This window comes from Toxotes jaculatrix, chromosome 7 (assembly GCF_017976425.1).
Source record: "Toxotes jaculatrix isolate fToxJac2 chromosome 7, fToxJac2.pri, whole genome shotgun sequence".
In the NCBI taxonomy this organism is placed as follows: Eukaryota; Metazoa; Chordata; class Actinopteri; family Toxotidae; genus Toxotes; species Toxotes jaculatrix.
In genome coordinates this window covers 8,569,043-8,588,298 of record NC_054400.1, presented here as the reverse complement: position 1 = coordinate 8,588,298, position 19,256 = coordinate 8,569,043, and the positions used below count along the sequence as shown (strand labels likewise).

Here is a 19,256-nt window from a genome sequence, read left to right as displayed (position 1 = left end):
TTGAATATTTCTAACCTCAGCATAGGCCAGTTGCTGACATATTGCCATACCTGCACAGATTGGGGAATAATGTTCTCCACAGAGGTTTACCTTCAAATCTGATTATGTAACTGGTAGGATGTTTTCTTAGGTTATTATTAGACTGGCGACGACAATTTTAAACCCAGTCTGCCCAGTTAGAGAGACAGGGAAGATGTAGTGGTGGCAGGAGTAGAGGACGAGCCACAAGAGGTCAAGGAATGCTAAGGAGAGAGAAAGCAGCAGCATCAATAGCTGAGCTTGAGGAAAGAGTGAAGGAATGTGGCTGAGAGGACTGAGACAGGACACTACAGTGACTCAATACCACCTCTTGAGGCAGAACGTGGTTTTACAGGACAGGCTGGGGCTAGCTGGTTAGCAATGCTAACTTCAGTAAATGGTAGCGCACATGGGGCTGCAGACTTCAAGTTTGAAAATTAAAAAAAAAAAAAGTCTGGGGGTGCGGAGTGAGAAAGAAGCAAGCCTACCCATCCTCTGCTTGATGTCAGCAACTGAAGCCGCAACCAGCATTACACACCTGAATCTGCAACTGAACTGTCAGCAGTCCAGCTGCACTGTGGGTGATGTAGGAATCATATGAAGAGAAGGACTAAGAATGTGGAATAAAAAAGATGGCACCTCTGGTTCTGTGGCACTGATTTTGATCTTTTTTTTTTAACTGTCCACTATGACAATGTTGTGACAAGTTTGTCTATTTTTTGCTTTATTCAACCACCAAACACACTGATGCTACATACAGTCTAGTAGGTAAAATCTTGATCCGTTGGTATTAACTGATATTTAAGTTACAGTACAGGTGATGGTGATAACCAGAGCCAGAGAGCAGCAACCACCACTCTACTCCATCTGTGCCAAGTCCTCTCGGAAAAAGTTTTTACTTCCATGAGCATGTATGTTCTTATTTGAGCATGCTCATTCACTAATAGCTAGGGTCTCTCGTCTTTGTGCGTGTTCTGATTGAGTTGATCACTGCTGCAGCGATGTTAAGACTTTGACTGCAGCCACTCCATGAGGGAAGATCTGTCCGAGATGCTCCAAAGATCTGAGAGAAGTTTCTTATTCTTCCTAGAGAGACAGAGACAAAGACACTGAAATGTTGCTTAAACAAACTACTGTATATATATATATATATATAAAAAAAAGTATATCCTCACATAGCCCCATATGTGTTGAGCCTAAACACATTGTAGTCTCCCACTCAGCCAAGCTAGACTACAATAAAATCCCTGTTCTTAACCTCCGACCAGCAGCTCAACTCCTCTGTGTACGATTATTGTGTACTCAGCATGGCTTCACTCCAGCAAAGGACAAACATTTCATATAGGGAGGATTACACTGACAGAGAGATATAGTTCTGTGTGTGTGTGTGTGTGTGTGTGTGTGCAGGCACTGACAGATATTTCATATGGTGCAGATTACTTAGGAAGAGTCTAAGCAGCACTCAACTCCCAACAGGCTGTCTGTTACAGAGCAAGGAGATGCCATGTACAAATTTACAAAGACAGAAGACTATATTTGGAGAAAGTGCAATATGCTGACACTTTGACAACAAAAGACTAAGAATTAGCCATATTTCCGCTTCCTAACTCACTCTTAAGCGGAACATCTCTGCCTGGCAGCGTGTGGGTTCATCCTAATAGAAAAACGCTTCCATATCAGCATTTTTTTTTTTTAAAAAGTGTATTTTCTCTTCCTTTCCCTATCAGTGTGCACTGTGCATTCCTCTGAATACTTGGAAAATAAATTACCCAAGGGAAAATAAGATTTGGACTCCCCGAGAGAAAATGTGCCATGACAAAAACATTTACAAAAGCTATTAAAGCATCTCAGTTTGGATTTAATCAAAAATTCCAGCACATTTATATTAATTAAAACTGTCTTTTAGTTAATAACCAGATTAGGAACATTAGTTTAAAATTAGGACATTAAGCAAAGAAAATTATAAAAACCTATCCTATTTCTGCTAATGGACAAGAGTACAAACACAACCACAAACTAAAAGTAGCTTTTGGCAACCCACACTACATGTCTGAGCCTTTTCTTTTTTTTTTTGTGAACTGACAGTCCAGATGTGGCAATGGCTGCATCCATTTAAGTCATGAGAGGTCCCTACTTCCTGTCATAAACCTGTGTTTAGGCGTCTCTCTGTCCCCTGTGAAACTCCTTAATGTCATTGGGTGACAAACTCAGCCTGCTCTATTAATCCGTACCCCATCTGATTTTCCAGGAATATTGGTACATTTTCTGGTTGAGACGTGTTAGCACAAGTATGAAATCAAGTTCATTTGAGTGTTAAAGCTTAAATAAACATTTGATTTAGTGTCGGTGGAGCTGCTTTGAGTTTTTTTTCCATGACACACGTTCGACTCCTAGTTTTCAGCTGTCAGGCTCCAGTTGTGCTCAATAATATTTAAGAGACTCTCCAAAAGCACAGGATTAGGATATTTTGTGATTTATGGGAGGGTTTAAAAGGTACTCCAGCATTTTAGTATTACATTAAAGTTAGGGGACTTGTGTAAGACAGATTAAAATAAGAATGGTAAAAATCAAAGCAGCAGAAGCTGAGATATCCTAACTTTCAGTCCTTAATGTGGGCCCCCACATTTATTTGAATGATAGTAGTCCAGCAACACAGCAGGAGTTCCAACACAGGAGGCTCAGGCAAAACAAAACAAAAAAAAAGAAACATGCAGGGTCAAATTCAAGCCACGCTGAAAATTTGCTCATCTGGCAAAACACCGCAGAGGCCAAAAAAAATGTACTGTTTGTACTGTAATACGAACAGTGTATTTCTACATTTTACCTCACAATTGTCACAACAAAGATATACTAACCGTGGATACAGAGTATTAAAAGTTCCTGTGCTTTGCTGTCTCACCTGTCTCAGCAACATGCCCCCCACTAACACAGCCCCTTGTGTTGTTTTAAAGGAGTCTGACCCTTTCTACGAGGTCAACACCTGCCAGGTAAACATCTTTGAAACACTCCCAGTTAGTATTGCAGGTTTTATGTTATAATGTCTTGAATCCCAGAGATAACCCTGATGAGATGATCCAAATTACTTTCCCTGACTTTTAAAAGCTTCTCCAGAGGCTCCAAATACATTACACAAATGTTTTCACAGGCTGAGTTGTGCTCTCTGTGAGTAGTAAACAGATCATGATGTATAAAATTGGGGGACCGCCCCTTCACAAAGTGCTTAGGGTGAATATGTGTGTTCGCTGTACCTCCTGGCATTGACCATGTTCTCCAGCTCTCGGGCTTTGCGAGCAGCAGTGTGTAGTATAGAATCCGGGATGTCAGCCAATCGGGCAACGTTCAGGCCATAGCTCCGTCCTGCAGCTCCTTCAGTTAGTTGGTAGAGGAAGGTGATGAACTCTGGCTGAACTTCTCCGTCTGTCAGCAAACACACATATACACCTTAAAATCTCAAAAAAAAAAAAAAAAAACCCAAGAGATAATAACTCAGAAATTGCCAGAGTAAGATTGTTCTCAATTTAACAGCAAGACCACAGTCAAACCCATAATTTCCACCATAAAACATTGGAAATACGTTCATATGTGCACAAAAATGCACACAGACACACACACACACACACACACACACACACACACACACACACACACACACACACACACACACACACACACACACACACACACATACCATCAGTGTCAGAAGCGATGTCAGGTTCATTGAGTAGAAAAGCCATATGGTAGTTAGACACATGTTCAGGATACACCCGCTCCAACTCACACAGAGGAGGATAATGGGTCACAAACAGGGTTAGAGCTTTCACCTAAGAAAAGGAAAGAGATTTTGAATATCCAGAATAATCTAGTACACAGGGTCTGTGGCAGGTCTTCAGCCCTTAACACCTGGTATAAAAATGTTGAGGTTCAGGAAAACTGCATAAGCATGGTCAGTCGGGCGTGAATGTGATCTGTACACTGTGTTCACATTAGTGAGAAAATATCCAGAGAAGGGGCAGAAAACAGCAGAGCTGCAGGCAGGAATGTCATCACTGCCGTTGCTGCTCTGTACCGACCTGCCAGAAAATCCCGTCACTTTGTTGTTTTTCGACAGTCGTGGAATATGTCTCTCTGGTAGGTAAAAGTAAGAAAAGTTAAGAACAGACTACAGTAGCGTCACTTGTGCTGACCCTCCACCCGCCATGTTTCGTTTTACTGACAATAGAACTGCCGCCTTCCCACCTACTCACCAGCTTTGCATAGTGCCTGTGAAAAATGAGATCTGATCACAGAATGCAGACAAGAAAACCATTAAACCACAGAAAAACTCAAGTATGTGCTGAGATGTTGCCGTCGTATTTGTCATTATTTGTTAAACACATCCTTATGCAGACCACATTTTCTTCCCAGGTGTAAAGAGGTCATGTTGACAGAATGATGATCACATATAAAAATCAATGAGCCAGAGTCCATTAAAACACAATATGGAAACATAATCATTCTCATAAACAAGCTGAAGCTATAACTGCAAAATAAACAAGACTAAAAGTCTACAGCCACACCAGCGGGTCTGGCATAGTGGTGCTTTGAGGTAAATCCTAACATCAGCATGCAACATGCTCACAATGACAATTCTAATGTGAAATTTATACTAATTAGCACCAAACACAAAGTATAGCTGAGGCTAATGGGAAAGTCATTAATATTTTCACCATGACGGCTCTAGATTAGTAAAGTTACAACGTCCCTAGTTATTATAATTCACCCTGAGGGGGGCATGAAAGTCTGTATTAAATTTCATGGCAAACCATCCGGTAGTTGTCAAGACACTCGTCTCAAAACCACAACTGTCAACCTGCTAGCAGTGCTAAAGATAAGTCAGGGGATCAACAAAATCTGTGCAAAAATAGTTGTTGCAATCTTTCAGTTTGGACCAAAGTGGTGAAACACCCGCTAAATATCGAACTAACTGACAAAGCAAACCCACAGCACTTTAGCACCCCATTAAATATATATAGAACGAATTGTAACCTTTAAACAGAATGTGTATCTTGACTGTTAATAAAGGGTAAAGATACATAAATGTTTACCAGGCATATTAACTATTAATCTTTTTTTTTTTTTTAACTATTTTTAATCCTTACAGTTGGAGAAAAAATGAACAGAAAGACGAAATAAAGATACATAGTACATATACCAAGTGGTAAGCAGCATAACAAATGTTGTATTATGTAACGCTATCTGTGTTACCACAACTAAGCAAAAGTGGAAGCTGAACAACAAGCCGAGCATCTAAATCTACGGTGCTTTGGCCCAGTGTTACTTAACTGCCTCTGTACCCTGCAGTGAGCTGAGCCAATATATAAAGGCATGCTTTGTGAATATCACCACTGGTACAAACACATATACACCGTATTGTGTCACCCCCGCCCCCCCCCCACCCCCATCAATTTATTTCTTCTTTTGTTTTGTTTTTTTCTGAAGGATTTCTGTCGTCAATCACCCGTTTTTCTGCCTTTCACTGTAAACACCACACCCAGCTTTTCAGGCTCTGGAGACAGATTCAGCCAAGTGAAGGCCCTTCACCTCATCCTGCTATTCTTTAATCTCTGTCAGGCCTGGGAGCCATCCAAAGGCTACATGATTGAACTCTGGCATTAAGGTTAAGACATGAAAATCACAAAAAGCAGGAGGCGCATGCACTCACCCGCTCAGCCTCTCTGTCAAATGCATGCACAAACATTTTCCTCTCAGCGCTGCACTCTCAGGACAGCTGCTAAGAGCTCTTCACTAAAACAAATGCATTTCCTTTTCCTGCTTACTTTAATGACCTAATCATGTAAATGGAATAGGGAGTGCAAAATATGGTGAGAATATTTTCTCCTGCATATTATAAAACAGTTTTGACAACGTGACAAATTGCTGAAACACTAGTACAAATGCTGCATAAAAAATCCCCAAAACGTTAGTATTAATAATTATTAAGTGCAATGATGACTGTAATAACAAATCATATAGCAGTTCTCATGGTGGAGTGGGCCTGAGTCTTATATCATTACAGCAGACAGGCGGCTGCAGGACTCGGCTGGCTCCAGGTTCGGCCTGCTAGCCCCTTGGTCTAAGAAAGGTCACACGTCACTAGTAATGCCTCCTTCTGAAAGAGACGTGCAGGGCCACTCCCACGTTTCCAACTGAGACCCACAGACCTGTACACGCTGAAACACATGTACAACACAGTCATACACACACAAGCTACTTCAATCATTCCTGTCCACCTACACTAAAAAGGTAAAAACAAACTGAGCACGGCAGAGGGAGGCTGCAGCCTGGATAATGGCCTGATTAGGTGCTAATGGCAGCTCATTACCAGACCACCCCTGGGTACACTGATAGCCTTGTTCTGCAGAGCTGGATGATCTGATGAAATCAGTGCTGAAACAATTAGTCAATTAATCAGTTAGTCACAGGCAGTTTTGATGATCAAATAATCGTTTCATCATCAAGTAAAAATCCATAAAGTTAGCTGGTTTCAGGTTCTATAATATTGTACATCCATGTTTACACAGTTGATTTGAATGATTACGCATTTAAAGACATTTTTGAGGTTCTGGAAACGGCTGCTTAGCATTTCTTAGCATCATCTTTGATCTCTGGTAAACTAAACAATCGGGTCACTAAATCAAAAAGTAATTAAATCTGAAATTTACCTTCTGACCACTTGGGAGCAGCTGAACCAAAACACAGTTACAGGCCAGAAAACCAAAACAATAAGCTGAAAGACTACGAGGCTGGTGGGGAACTGTCATCTGATAATTCTCTAGCTGTGCTAACATGACCAACGCATCATAATTTGATCAATTGTTAATTGATTAAGTCAACAAGTAAAATAAAAGCTGTTGAAATGTGTTGAAAGGTGGTTCTATCTCAAATATGATCCAGGTTTAACGGTCCTCTAAGATGACTACGACTTAAAGAGGGAACAGTTCTCAGTCTCTCTGTTTATGAAAACTGGCGTCTGGGTCTTAAAAAAGATGAGCTTCGGTAAATATCCACCCGTAATGTAAACTAAAATCTGCTGTATATTTATAAACAGATAGAGGAAAGCTTGGAGCGGTCAGACTTTAAGGAGGCCGGGTCCAGATGGGACAGTCTGTGTGTTCGGCTCACTTCATGTGATGGTTCAAATAAATCAGCATCTCACAGACTGCTCATCTGCCACATGCTACAGATAAGACGTTCTCTGCCTTGTGTCATCTTGCCCGCCTCTTCTTCTCCAAGTTGGTGTCCATTTCACTGTACACCTGTACAGCATCGCCACCCACCCCAGCTGTTTTATAATGACATGTTGACAGAGACGCGAGATGTGGGCGCACAAGAGTGTGCTTCCACTCTCTAATCTGATCCTGAGGAAAAGGCTAGAGGTGTCAACACCACTATTGCTGTCTGTCTTGGTACTTCTCTCTGTCCAATTAGACACAAATCCAATTCTAACTCAAGTCAACCCCCTTTGTGGTGTCACCTCACAACTAACAAGGCTGAGGTACTCAGTGAGAGCCTGTATGTGCTTGAGAAAGGTGGACTAAATGAAGCATGCATGTGTGTCACTGACCTCTGACTTAGGCAATCTTGTTCTCTCACTGGCCTAAATCGCTTTTGCCAGGGTAAGTGGCAGGTGCATAGGTGATGACCTTTCCCTCAAATCATGTTTTGCCTTTTGTTTAAATGAAAATACTTGTTACACATCCAGGGTGCAATAGTAAGGACTGAATAGTGCTGTAGTGCGCCTTGTGTTGCGGGTAATGTAGGCTCCAGATGTTTGTTTCAACATCAGCTATTGTTGGTCAGTCACTTTTTTGAAGACTTTCTCAGTGCTGTTTGGAGCAGTATTTTGTGTTTCACTTTTTTGATTCCATGCCATATTTGACACACCTGATATTTAGTTGCACGCATATGGCAAATTTATTTCATCTCAATTACTGGGAACAGGATGCACATCTCCATTTCATTTACAATTTGATGTTAAGACCCAGGACATAAAAATCCTGCACAGAACAGATTTAACTATCTGATTCAGAGAACGTGCACTTTTTCAACAACACCTGCCACAAAACACTCAGTGAGAAAGAGTGTGAATTTTCAAGTAAGTTCTGAAAAGAATTTAAGCAAGCTGTGTCCCTGTCCATGCCAGTATTAAAATAACTTATTTTTAAAGTAGAGCAGAACTCAACTAACTCATATGCACAGTGAACAAAATGAGAAAGAGTATCTGGACAACACTGTAGTGGGATTTAGTGAAATCTATCAAGTTTACTGTAAATTGATCATCAGTTCAAATACTACACAAAATTACACTCTTTCCAAAATCCACATCAGAATCAAAAATTTAGTGCTGAAACAATTAGATGACTGACAGATAAACTGTCAACAATTATGACAATTATAATTTTATTTACAATCATAATTATCTATTAATTGTTTCAATTGCGCAATATGCTGAACATTTGCTATTCTGAGCTTCTCAAAATCTGAAGATTTGCTGCTCTGAGACAAAAACAGACAGGCACCTTATCCATGTGCATGAGTACAGTGCAGCCACAGAGCAGCGCAGAGTGCAGTGGAGCACATGAGGGTCTTCGTAGGAGCTTTGTGCATTAGCACGAGCACATCCGACCATTTACGCCCACATGGAACAATACATTCTTCAGGAAATTTACCCATTAGCGTGCAGCCAAAAGTGAGCTTTAGTGAGTTCTGTGAGTCCAAGTGTGAGGCTGGGCCTGATGCTCTCTACTATTACAGTGCAGCATTACAATGCGTGTGCAGTAACATGCAAGTCTGAGTCATGGTACGAGTGGAGAGCAGTGCGTAGTGCTAAGCTTAGTGTGAAGCTAATGGCAGGACCTGCTGTTAGCGAGAATAAAAAGTGAGAGTCCAAGTGAGTCTGAGAGTGAGTAATGGCTAAAGAAGAGGACAATATGAGGTACTTCACACATCACAGCTAGAAAGGAATTAAATTAGATAAACATGTACCGAACCCATCTCATTCCGGTCGTGATTTCACAACAAAACCCGACCAACTTCTAGCAGAAGCAACTCCTAGTTTCCTCTCTCCTCTGCTTTCCTGTTTCTTTTTTTCTTTCTGCGCCAAGGCTGTCTCTTTCATTGAGTGGTGTTATGAAACCCATCTACATTCTTAACTACCTCTCAGGTGAGTGTTGGGGACAGGGAAAGGTGTGTTACTATAACAACCGAGTCAAAAGAGGAGTAGTCTTGACTTTTGACGAGAACAGTTGAGTCTGGTGAGGAGGAGGGGGACGAGGCAGAGGATGAGGAGGACGGGGAAGAGTAGGAGGAAGAGGAGTGAGCATGAAAGACTCTGCAGGTCTGCCTGTGCCGAGGAGGCCTTTCGCTGTGAAGCATAACTCCTTTTGTGCTCTTTCATTTGTCTTTCCTTTAATAGCAAGGCTTTTCTAACAAATCAATGCTGTTACACAACAGGTAGTTAGAGAGCTCCCTCCTCCTGCCAACAGCAGCTCCCTACTGCATTAGCGCTACTTACACATTTTCATTCTATGTTTTCCAACAGAATTACATAACCCCAGGATTCTGTCCAAAGATTAATGTGGAACTGGCAAAACAACAAAAAACTGGATGGAGGTTTTCAAAGATAAATATTTATTCATCTATATTTGAACAGGGGTAACTCGGGGCAATTTAGAGCTTTTTGACTAAGGTACAGAAAATAAACAAATACCAAAATACCAGCTCTCATAGATTGGACACGGCTTTGGACACGACCCATAAGGTTGAAGTAGCAAAAGTATGCTTTACCACCAGAAGGCCCAAATTCAGCAGTTTACTGTAGTACAGGGACTATCAGCTAAAAGCGAGCGGTGTGTCTAACCACAATAACCAGCCAAAAAAAAAACCACACACACCACCCTACTGTTAATGACTTAAGATCTCTACACCACTCAAACACACAAGTGTCGTGTGTATTTGTGTCTCGCAGACAATTCAATGTAGAACTTGGCTGAAACCCTTATTTTTCTTAAATCAAAATTTAAAGCTGCATTAATTTATCATTTTTGGCCACTTTGGGGCACCAGAACTAGCTTAATACAAAATATTTGACATTACCTTATAACCCGGTAGGCTGACATGTTACCCTATATTCAATATTTACTGTCATCTTGTATTTACCGTTACTGTCATTTTTGACAGTAAAGTGAGTTGTTCAACTGTAAATATCCTGCCTCAACACACATACAACTGCTCACAGTCGATGAGTATGTAAATGTCTCATGTTCAAAGATCTTGTCTGCTGAATTTGTCACAAGCAAAGACACAAAGTCTGTTTCGACATTAATTCATTTGCTTTGAAACTATTTGACACATTTGATATAATACCTAGCAGCAGTAGTACATCTACACATCCAAAGATCTCATTCGACATCCTGATTAGAAAACATTTAACGAGAATGAACAGGAAGCCTTGTGTAGTGAGTTTAAACAGCTGAGAAAATGAACAGCTGTGTTTCCTACCTGATGCCACAACCTCGAGCATGCAGCCCAAGTCAAACTGTAATAATGAGTTTGTTCAACACAAACTGGAACATACAAGCACTGTACAGTAAGGTCTACACAAGGAAACAGCGATTAACCTGCCGATGTCGGTATTGATGACCCCCTTTCCTAATACAAACACAGCCCCTACTCTCGTGGTCTCTCAGGGTACCACTCATCTGTTCTGTTAAAATGGAGATACGCAACGTAGTGCAACACCCAAAGGGCTCCTGACTGTGCTAGTTCACATAATCCCAGCAGAACACACACACACACACACACACACACACACACACACACACACACGCACGCACGCACGCACGCACATGCACACACTTACACACACACATAGTCTCTCTCATTGGAATACTGATTCCAAGTACTCCAAGTACACTGAAAAGCCCAGTATATCTCCAACGCTGTCTCTTCTCTTTAGTGACCCTGAGCATTTCATCTCCTCCCTTTAGCTAAAATTGCACCTTTCACCTTTCCATACACATCATTTTAACGACAGCTGACAATGAACAGGAAACATGTTATTAAGAAATGGCGACAACGCACGTGGACACATATGAGCCCTTGTAAGTGCAAAGGTGGACATTGGACAGTCTGTCATCAGCCTCGATCATGTGGGTGTTTCATGAGGATAAAATGAGGCCTGTTGCACTACAACGTGCATCCCTTCAGCGATTAGGTACCTAGGGGTGCCTCTTTCTCTTTCTTCCTCTATTTTTCCAATGCATCCTGCTCTATAATAAGATATTAATATTATAGATCAAGCTTCTTTGCAATTCTGCGCAGTTTTCAAGAGCTGCTCTGTTGCTGAGGCCTCTCTGATGGCTCGTCTCTCTCTGCAAAATAAACGATCATGGCAGTCTGCAGAGCGCACAAGCACAATCAAACACCTGCATGCACGCAAATAGACACACATGCCCACACCTCTTCACTGAGAGCCATTAACCTGATGGCTAATTGGGATAGCATCAATATCCCACACAGCTTGTGGATTTAGCATCACGATGAATATGTGTATATGTGTTTGAGAAACATGTATTTCATGTCATTTGGTAATTCAACAGCTACACTAACAGTTACATGCCCCAAACGTGTCGTCAGTGCCTTTCTTCTCATTTCTCATGTGTTCATTCACTAACACACACACACATACACACAGACACTTACAACTCTGATGAAGTACTCCAGAGTGGCATAGGCGATGGCAATCCCATCATGCGTGCTCGTGCCCCGTCCCAGTTCATCAAGGATGACCAATGAACGCTCGGTCGCGCGGGAAATGATCTCGGAGGCTTCAGTCAGCTCTTCCATGAACGTACTGCGCCCTTTGTAGATGTTGTCTGAAGCCCCCATCCTGATAACCAATCAGATAAAGAAGAAAGAGAGGTAATAAGGTGAGAAAGAGTTATGCTGAGATTTTATTTTGTTTTTTGTTTTTTTTGAGAACGTCACTGTGTCGTGCAGAGAGACACGTCAGAGCTGGGTCGTTGCCAGGGACAGACTTCACCGCTCCACCTGACAGGACCAACAACAAATGTTGAAATCTCACAAATGTTGACCTCCTCATGAACAGGTAGCATTCACCTGGATGAAATTAGTGATTTACATCAAGTTTGTCCAGTCAAGAGTTTGTTTGTTGCCTCACAGAATAAACAGTAAGAGAAATTTAGGATAACAAAACATGAGTGCACTAGCATGAGGCCCAATGTGTAATGAGAAAAAACACATAAATTTACAAGAATGACTAGAATGCGTGTAATAAATGTACTGATCAGAAACAGTGGAACAAAACTACCCTGAACACAAATGATGTTGCCGTCTGCCGAATTCTTCTCAATAGATATGTGCTGATTACAGAGATACTATGACAACACGTTGAATTCTTCACAAACCTCCAAGCCAGTTTGAGAGCTCCTCTGATACAGACTGGCAGACAGAGCAGTGACTCATCTGATAAAACCTTGACTCCAGCTGGATCACAGATGCCACATCTCTCTGCCAGCCAGTATTTCTCACCTCTAAATCTGTCTTTTCCTGTCTTGATTGACCTTCAACATAATACCTATCAATGAACTACCAACAAGACCATGCAGCACAACAAGTTGCTATGGTTACACCACACGCCATACAGGAGTGGGGTGTGGCAGACATGCTGCTGCATTTCATTAGCCAAATTATAGTGTGTGTGTGTGTGTGTGCATGTGTGTGTGTGCATGCATGCATGCATGCCTAAGACTCAGGGGAAATGATGATCAGATCTATACCGCACGGCAGAAAGGAAGGACAGAATCAGACGAAATGCAAGACACACTATGTCTGTCCACTGATTAGGGGAGTACAGCGGAAACACAACAACTCTCTACCAGCTGGGTGTCCTGCTGGTCTCATTTAGTCCCTTCTTCTCGCCAAACAAACTGATTCTGAAAATAGACTCCATTTATTATCACCTCACACCTCTCCAGAAAACATGTTTAGCCACATTTCAAGTGTTTATCTGACACTTGTGCGTCCCTATTTGCTTGCTGATCTTATTTTCTTATTTCATCACCATATTGCTCTTAGTTTGATTGATGAAGATTGCTTTCACTCACGTTTGTAACGGAGCAGTATCAGTCACTTGGCCGTTAGAGCAGAAGATCAAACCGCCCTCCCTCAGAGGAGAAAGCTTTGTCTACAAAGAAACTGCTGCTGTTTGACATGAAAGACTGACACAAAACCTTATGTTTACCAATGATGTCTTTGAAATTTCTGCTGCCAGACTTCACTGCAACAGAGCTGGATATATTTCATAGGAAACCTCATGTCACAGATATTATTCACCGGAAAAGAAATACATACCACTCCAAGGTATTTACATACAGAGCAATGGTATATAAAATATTCAGTGACAACACTGAGTTCTTAGATTTGTCCAGACCATTTTGAACCACGGATTTCTATCTAGTCTGATATAAACTTCAAGGTATTATAGAACATTAAAGGCCTAACCAGCCCTATACACCGCCTACAAGATGGCACAGGCTCTCTGACACTGCAGCGCTATAAAAACTCAGAGGAACAAATGAGTCGATTTAGGATACTGCATTTCTCCACATGCTCAACATGTTACAACACCCACTTAGGTGATGATGTTGCACAGAGACCTGTTGGCACCAAAACACCCACCACGGTTTGTGAGGCTTGTCTTAGCCACATTTCTGGGACCCAAAAAAAGGGAAATAAATCTCACTGCATTTTCTGAAGGAAGGGGAGCTTGTAAAAGACTTTCGTAAAACACAGTATAATCACTGCTAGGAGCCCATGGTCGATTAAAGGTCCTTTTCAAAACACACTTTTACATTCTGCTTCCTTTTGCTGTTTCCATAACAACCGTGAAGTGATGGAAGAATGTGCGCTATAACCCTCAGGACTCAATACCAACGAGAAAACACACACCACAGCTGCATACATGCACATATGCATTCGTCGGCCGCCAGGAAACACACACACAGACACATCAAGCTTCTGGCTTACTCTGCTTAAGTCTGTAAAAGAACACACATACAGTTACGTTTAAACAATTGTATGGCATAGCTGTAAAAATCCTGTAGCGCAGTAGAGTGGGCAGGAAAATAAAACCAAGACTCTGTGAGGCGGCACTCAGCTTTAAACAAATCTCCAGATTATTCATGTTATTCTCATTGATAATCAATCATATGGATCAGTTCAGACAGGATATCCCATTAGACACCTACGCACCATCTCATTAAGTCAAAGTCACAAAGTCTGTTTATTCCACTGTAGTAAAACTCACATGCTCCCGCTCCATGTCTGTCCCCCTCTCGCTCATAAACACATAACGTCTCCCTCTCCCACACACACACACACACACACAAGATGAAGCAATTCCCACTGCTGCGTCTATTATGCTTGACACAGCAGTGGGAATTGATTGAGTGTTTATTATCAAGACTGATTCTCCTCAGGATCTTACACTCAGTGACGAGTGGGAGGCCAAGCAGCCCTATTAGAAACAGATAGGATGACAGAGGTAACAGAGGCGGTGAAGAGAGGACAGTGGATACCATGCGGCTGTGTGTACGTTTTCTCTGTGGACATCAATTAGATCTAAGTTGCATTTTTTTTTCTGAGAGAAAGAGATAATATTAACCTCCAACCCCTGATCAGAGACCTGACTAAACAAGAAAGAGACACATGCACGGTTCTATGTTGCTTTACATATGTAGACCTTCACTGACTGACGTACATTAATTCTTTAACCTGATCATGCACTACTACTCTCATTAACTGAATCATTTTCTAGAAATATCCAGATTTTTATAAAAACAGCATCAACTGAGGCACCATGATGACGTGGGGCTTTAAGGTAATGACCTTGGACCTTGTGGAGTGACCTTGCCAGTCACTCCACAGCTCCTTGTCTTTTCCTGCTATCACTATATTCCCATGTCATTTCATGCTGGAAGAAGACATCGATTACCTCAGTTTACAAAGAAACATAAATCGTTTTTGTGATGAAAAAATTCAGAAAACATTTTTGATAATACAAAGTGAAAAAAGCCTGCAATTATCTTGTGTCCTTCAGTTTTAGTTTTAGTTTTTTACAAATGTTAAACTGTTTTTTTTTGCTGATTTTAACAGTATTTAGTCTTTAAAATAAATTTACAGCCTTTTTATTCAAAGTAAATAGTTCCAAAATTCTTAAAAATGTATTTCTATTGTAAGCTTATTCAAATTATTTGATTTTAGTTTACTTTAAATAGTTCTGTTTTTTGCTTTCAGCTTATAGGATGATAAAATATATGATCTGTAGCACAATTAATATATCTCCACATTTTATAATCAGTTTCCACTCAGCCTTCCCCTTCCCGTCAGTCTAATAACCCTAAGCCCGAAGTGGACCCTTATAAAATCCCCTCATTACACTAATATGAAGTCTAAAACCCCCAACTGTTCTCAAAGATTGCAGAACGCACACACACGGAGACCAACACACATGGTTTGGTATGCTGACAAGCCGCTGGCTCCCGCAGGGTTAATACATAAGAACATGCTTAAACCCACAAAAAAAGGACAATTACTCACATCTGCAAGTCATTAGGTCTAATCACACAGTGAAGCAGAGGCAGAATAACAGAGACCATATATTGGCCTGTGTTCCACACTAATGTGTAGTCAGGACTGGAAACTACATGCAGAGCTTACTGCTGCCCTCATCATTATAAGAATAATCATCAGTGGCAGAGAAAGATCTTCTATCACATATTCTTTTTGTCTACGACACAGAGAATCGTATCGTATTGAACCATCACAAAGCAAAGGAGCTGGTCTTGTCAAACAACTCTTGTTCAACTTTTTTCCCACCCTCACGCCCCTCCTCCTGTGTGGTGAGGAACACAATGGGATTAGAAGGGATTAGTGTCAGTCCTAAAAATAAACTTGACCATGTCACAGATGATGAAGGTGATACAAGGTGAAAGAGGTTCTTGGTGCCTCTTCTGTGCAGATGCCCTGAGGACTGAAAAAAAAAATCTCACGTCCTCTCAGTGTCCTTATGTTTAATAGCACTAATATGAGAGAATCTGCAGAGGTGAAAGTGTGCTGTGCTCCGTCAGTGTTGTCATGGTCACTATCTTTGTCTTCCTGTCGACGAAGACAAAGGTAGAGAAAGTCATTCAGGTATCACTCTTTTAGTGTGTTTCTGAAAGAATGGAGCTTGCAATGGCATTGTTGGTAGTGGTAACACTTTTACGTAATGGACTTGGTATATGTACATGTAATCGTGGGGTGTGTGTGTATGTGATGTCTCATCTTTATGATGCCAGGAGAACATCCACATTTTTTTTTCCCCCATCAGTCCCCCTGTTAAATGTGAGTGTTTTTTTTTCCTGTAGTGAGTGATTGCTTTTATTCATCGCCTGTTACTGTGAAGTTTACACTACCTGATGAAGCCAATTCACACGCAAATTCATAGATAAGTGTCAGTTCACCCAAATTACAAATAAACATTTTTCAGTTAACTCCTGCAGCTCTCAACTGTTTTCATATGGAGTACTTCTTCAGAGGAGAGAAAACTTTACAGTGTGTTCTGTGGATTATCCACTGGAAACACTTTTGGACAGAGATTTTGCTGCTTTTTTTTAAACAGAAAATAATTTCTGTCTCACTACACTGATTACTGAAGACTATTCAGACTCATCAAACATGTAACAAATGCAGAGGCAGATTACAGATGTGCTTGTGTTCATACCTGGTGTAAATCCCATCCAGTATGCCCAGACGTGCCTCAGAGGCCGGGACGTAGGAGCCCATCTGAGCCATAACACAGATCAGGGCCACCTGGCGGATGTAGGAGCTCTTACCCCCCATATTAGGACCAGTGATTATCATAGTTCTCCTGCCATCACCCTGTTAGAGGAGAGGAGAGGATAGAATAATAACAGTGACATTGACAGAAGGCGAATGAGGAGAGAGACAGAATAAGATATTTGCATGCTGTCCTGCACAGCTGAGGAGGTGGGTGGACTGAAAGCTTGGCTTCTCTTCCTACTGGCTTGTGCTTCTGTTGCAAGATTAACCTACACCCACTCCAGCACTGAGCAAGGAAGTGTGCGTGTACGTCTGAATGTGTGTATTAACGTGTGTGAGAGCAAGTCTCTGTGCGTGCTGTTGCAATTTTGTTTTAGAACTGTCTCAATGAGTTAGAGAGCAGGCAAACGTCTGTGTGTGTTTTGGCTCAACTTTGCATCAAAGCTCTCTGAATGAGCCTGTGTGTGTGTGTGTGTGTGTGTGTGTGTGTGTGTGTGTGTGTGTGTGTGTACCTGCAGTTCTGTGTGATTGGGCACATACTGGTTGTGCTCTCCCATCAGTAAGTCTATGGCAGGATGTCTGCCGTCCCTGATCACGATCTGACGCTGATTTTCATACACCTCTGGTCTGAACACAGAACACATTCAGTCAGTTTGGCACATACAATAAAACACATTCATACACACCAAACACATACAGTATACACGCATGGATCCCACTTTGACATTGTGCATAGTGTTTTCCCTTTCTGCTTTATTTAGGTATCGATATTAGAGTCTGACCAATACTGAAAGTAAAAAGATTAAAAATGGGATAAAAATATATCCACCAATATTTCAAGGCAAAAACATGAACATTTTCAGATTTCATGTAATTTACATATACATAATATATCACCAACAAAGATGGCAGTATCAGTAAATATAACACTTCATTTTGAATGTGAACATAACTGAGTGCTTTGGAGTTTCTTTTTCTATATCTGCCAGTTCACACAGATGTGATAAATCTGTGTTAAACCATTACTGGCTGATTACAAATTGGCAACAAATAGTAACACACACACAAACAAACAGTAGATACCTGCTTTAGCAGGTATCTATAGCAATCTAAGCAATAGCAATTGCAGAAAAAGAAGTTAAAGTAAAACAGTCTGCATAAATCTCCACGTACTGTAAAAAAAAAGAGGACCTGCAGTACTAATACACAGAAGTAAATCTAAAATACTAAAATGTGTAGAAATAGACAATACATGTAGATGTGTGTGTGTGTGAGAGATGTTGGTGTTCTGGCTGAGCACGCTGCAGAGCCCAGTGCACACTCCCACACACAGCCTGCCTGAGACTATAGGACATGACACAGGACACCCACACACCCACACCCACATGCACACACGCACGCACACACACACACACACACACAAGTTTAACCAGCTATCCTTGTTAGGACACTGCATTGACTTCCATTCACTGTGGACATTAAGATTGGGCTTTGGTCCCCATGAGGACTACTAGTCCCGACTAGATTGGTGTTTGTACCGCAAATGGTCCCAAAGAGGTAACAAAAACACATACACACCATCCTACAAATAAACACATACACACAGTAAGAATTTACACACATACACCAATATTTATGGTCATCATGAGGACATCACCTGCAATAGTCCCCTTGTTTAGCCACCTCAGCCAATGAAAAGAGACAGTCCATGGTTGCTAGGTGACTAATAGCCCTTTTCATGGTGTGATAGTGCTCCCCAAACTGACTACAGAGAGAAAGAGAGACAGAGAGGAAAGAGATTTTCAAGTGTAAATTAAGGTAAGTGCATACTGTGTTCTGAGTAGACGGCACTGATGGCGTACTTGACTAAAAAAGACTAATTCTGGCAGGCTGAGAGCTGTGGAGGCATCTCTCTGAACCAGAGACTGACATGTTTTTAGCAGTTCTTCATTTGAGTTTATGATCAGGTGTGTGTGTGGATGCAAGTGCTTGTCATACTCTAGAAAATTGGTCCACTCCCTCTGGCAATCCAGCAGCAGCTGCTCCCGGAGCTGCAGCAGCTTCTTGTAGCGCTCCACCAAGAAAGGAGAGTGATACCTGCTAACTGCCTTGGTACTGCAGAGGAGAAGGGGGAAATAAGTGAGGTGGAGGATGCAGAGCACAGAATGGACTAAAGCGAGGAATAAACTTTCTAAGTCTTCAGTATATACATATAATATCATGACGAGCTTCAACAAGTGCCGAGACTGCCAGACACCAGTCTTTTTGTCTTGTGCGTTCTTAAAACTAAGCAATGTGAACTTGTTACCCATAGTCACCAGTTGTGTGTGCCCATGTGTTCGCCATCATTTTTA

The 19,256-nt window shown here is 41.4% G+C and overlaps 1 protein-coding gene across 3 annotated transcripts in view; it reads right to left on the bottom strand.

The window, feature by feature from the left end:
• Window positions 1–745: 745 nt before the first annotated feature.
• The window catches only part of msh3 (mutS homolog 3 (E. coli)), a 33,411-nt gene continuing 14,900 nt past the window's right edge, over window positions 746–19,256 (bottom strand). For all 3 annotated transcript variants that reach the window (XM_041043273.1, XM_041043275.1, XM_041043274.1), the window contains exons 17-24: window positions 18,901–19,017; window positions 18,560–18,667; window positions 17,415–17,529; window positions 16,844–17,001; window positions 11,761–11,947; window positions 3,707–3,839; window positions 3,267–3,435; window positions 746–1,104 (exon numbers count right to left, since the gene is read on the bottom strand). In XM_041043273.1, the coding sequence (XP_040899207.1) occupies window positions 1,023–1,104; window positions 3,267–3,435; window positions 3,707–3,839; window positions 11,761–11,947; window positions 16,844–17,001; window positions 17,415–17,529; window positions 18,560–18,667; window positions 18,901–19,017 (1,069 nt within the window). In that variant the 3' untranslated portion in view covers window positions 746–1,022. The remainder of the gene's footprint in view (window positions 1,105–3,266; window positions 3,436–3,706; window positions 3,840–11,760; window positions 11,948–16,843; window positions 17,002–17,414; window positions 17,530–18,559; window positions 18,668–18,900; window positions 19,018–19,256) is intronic.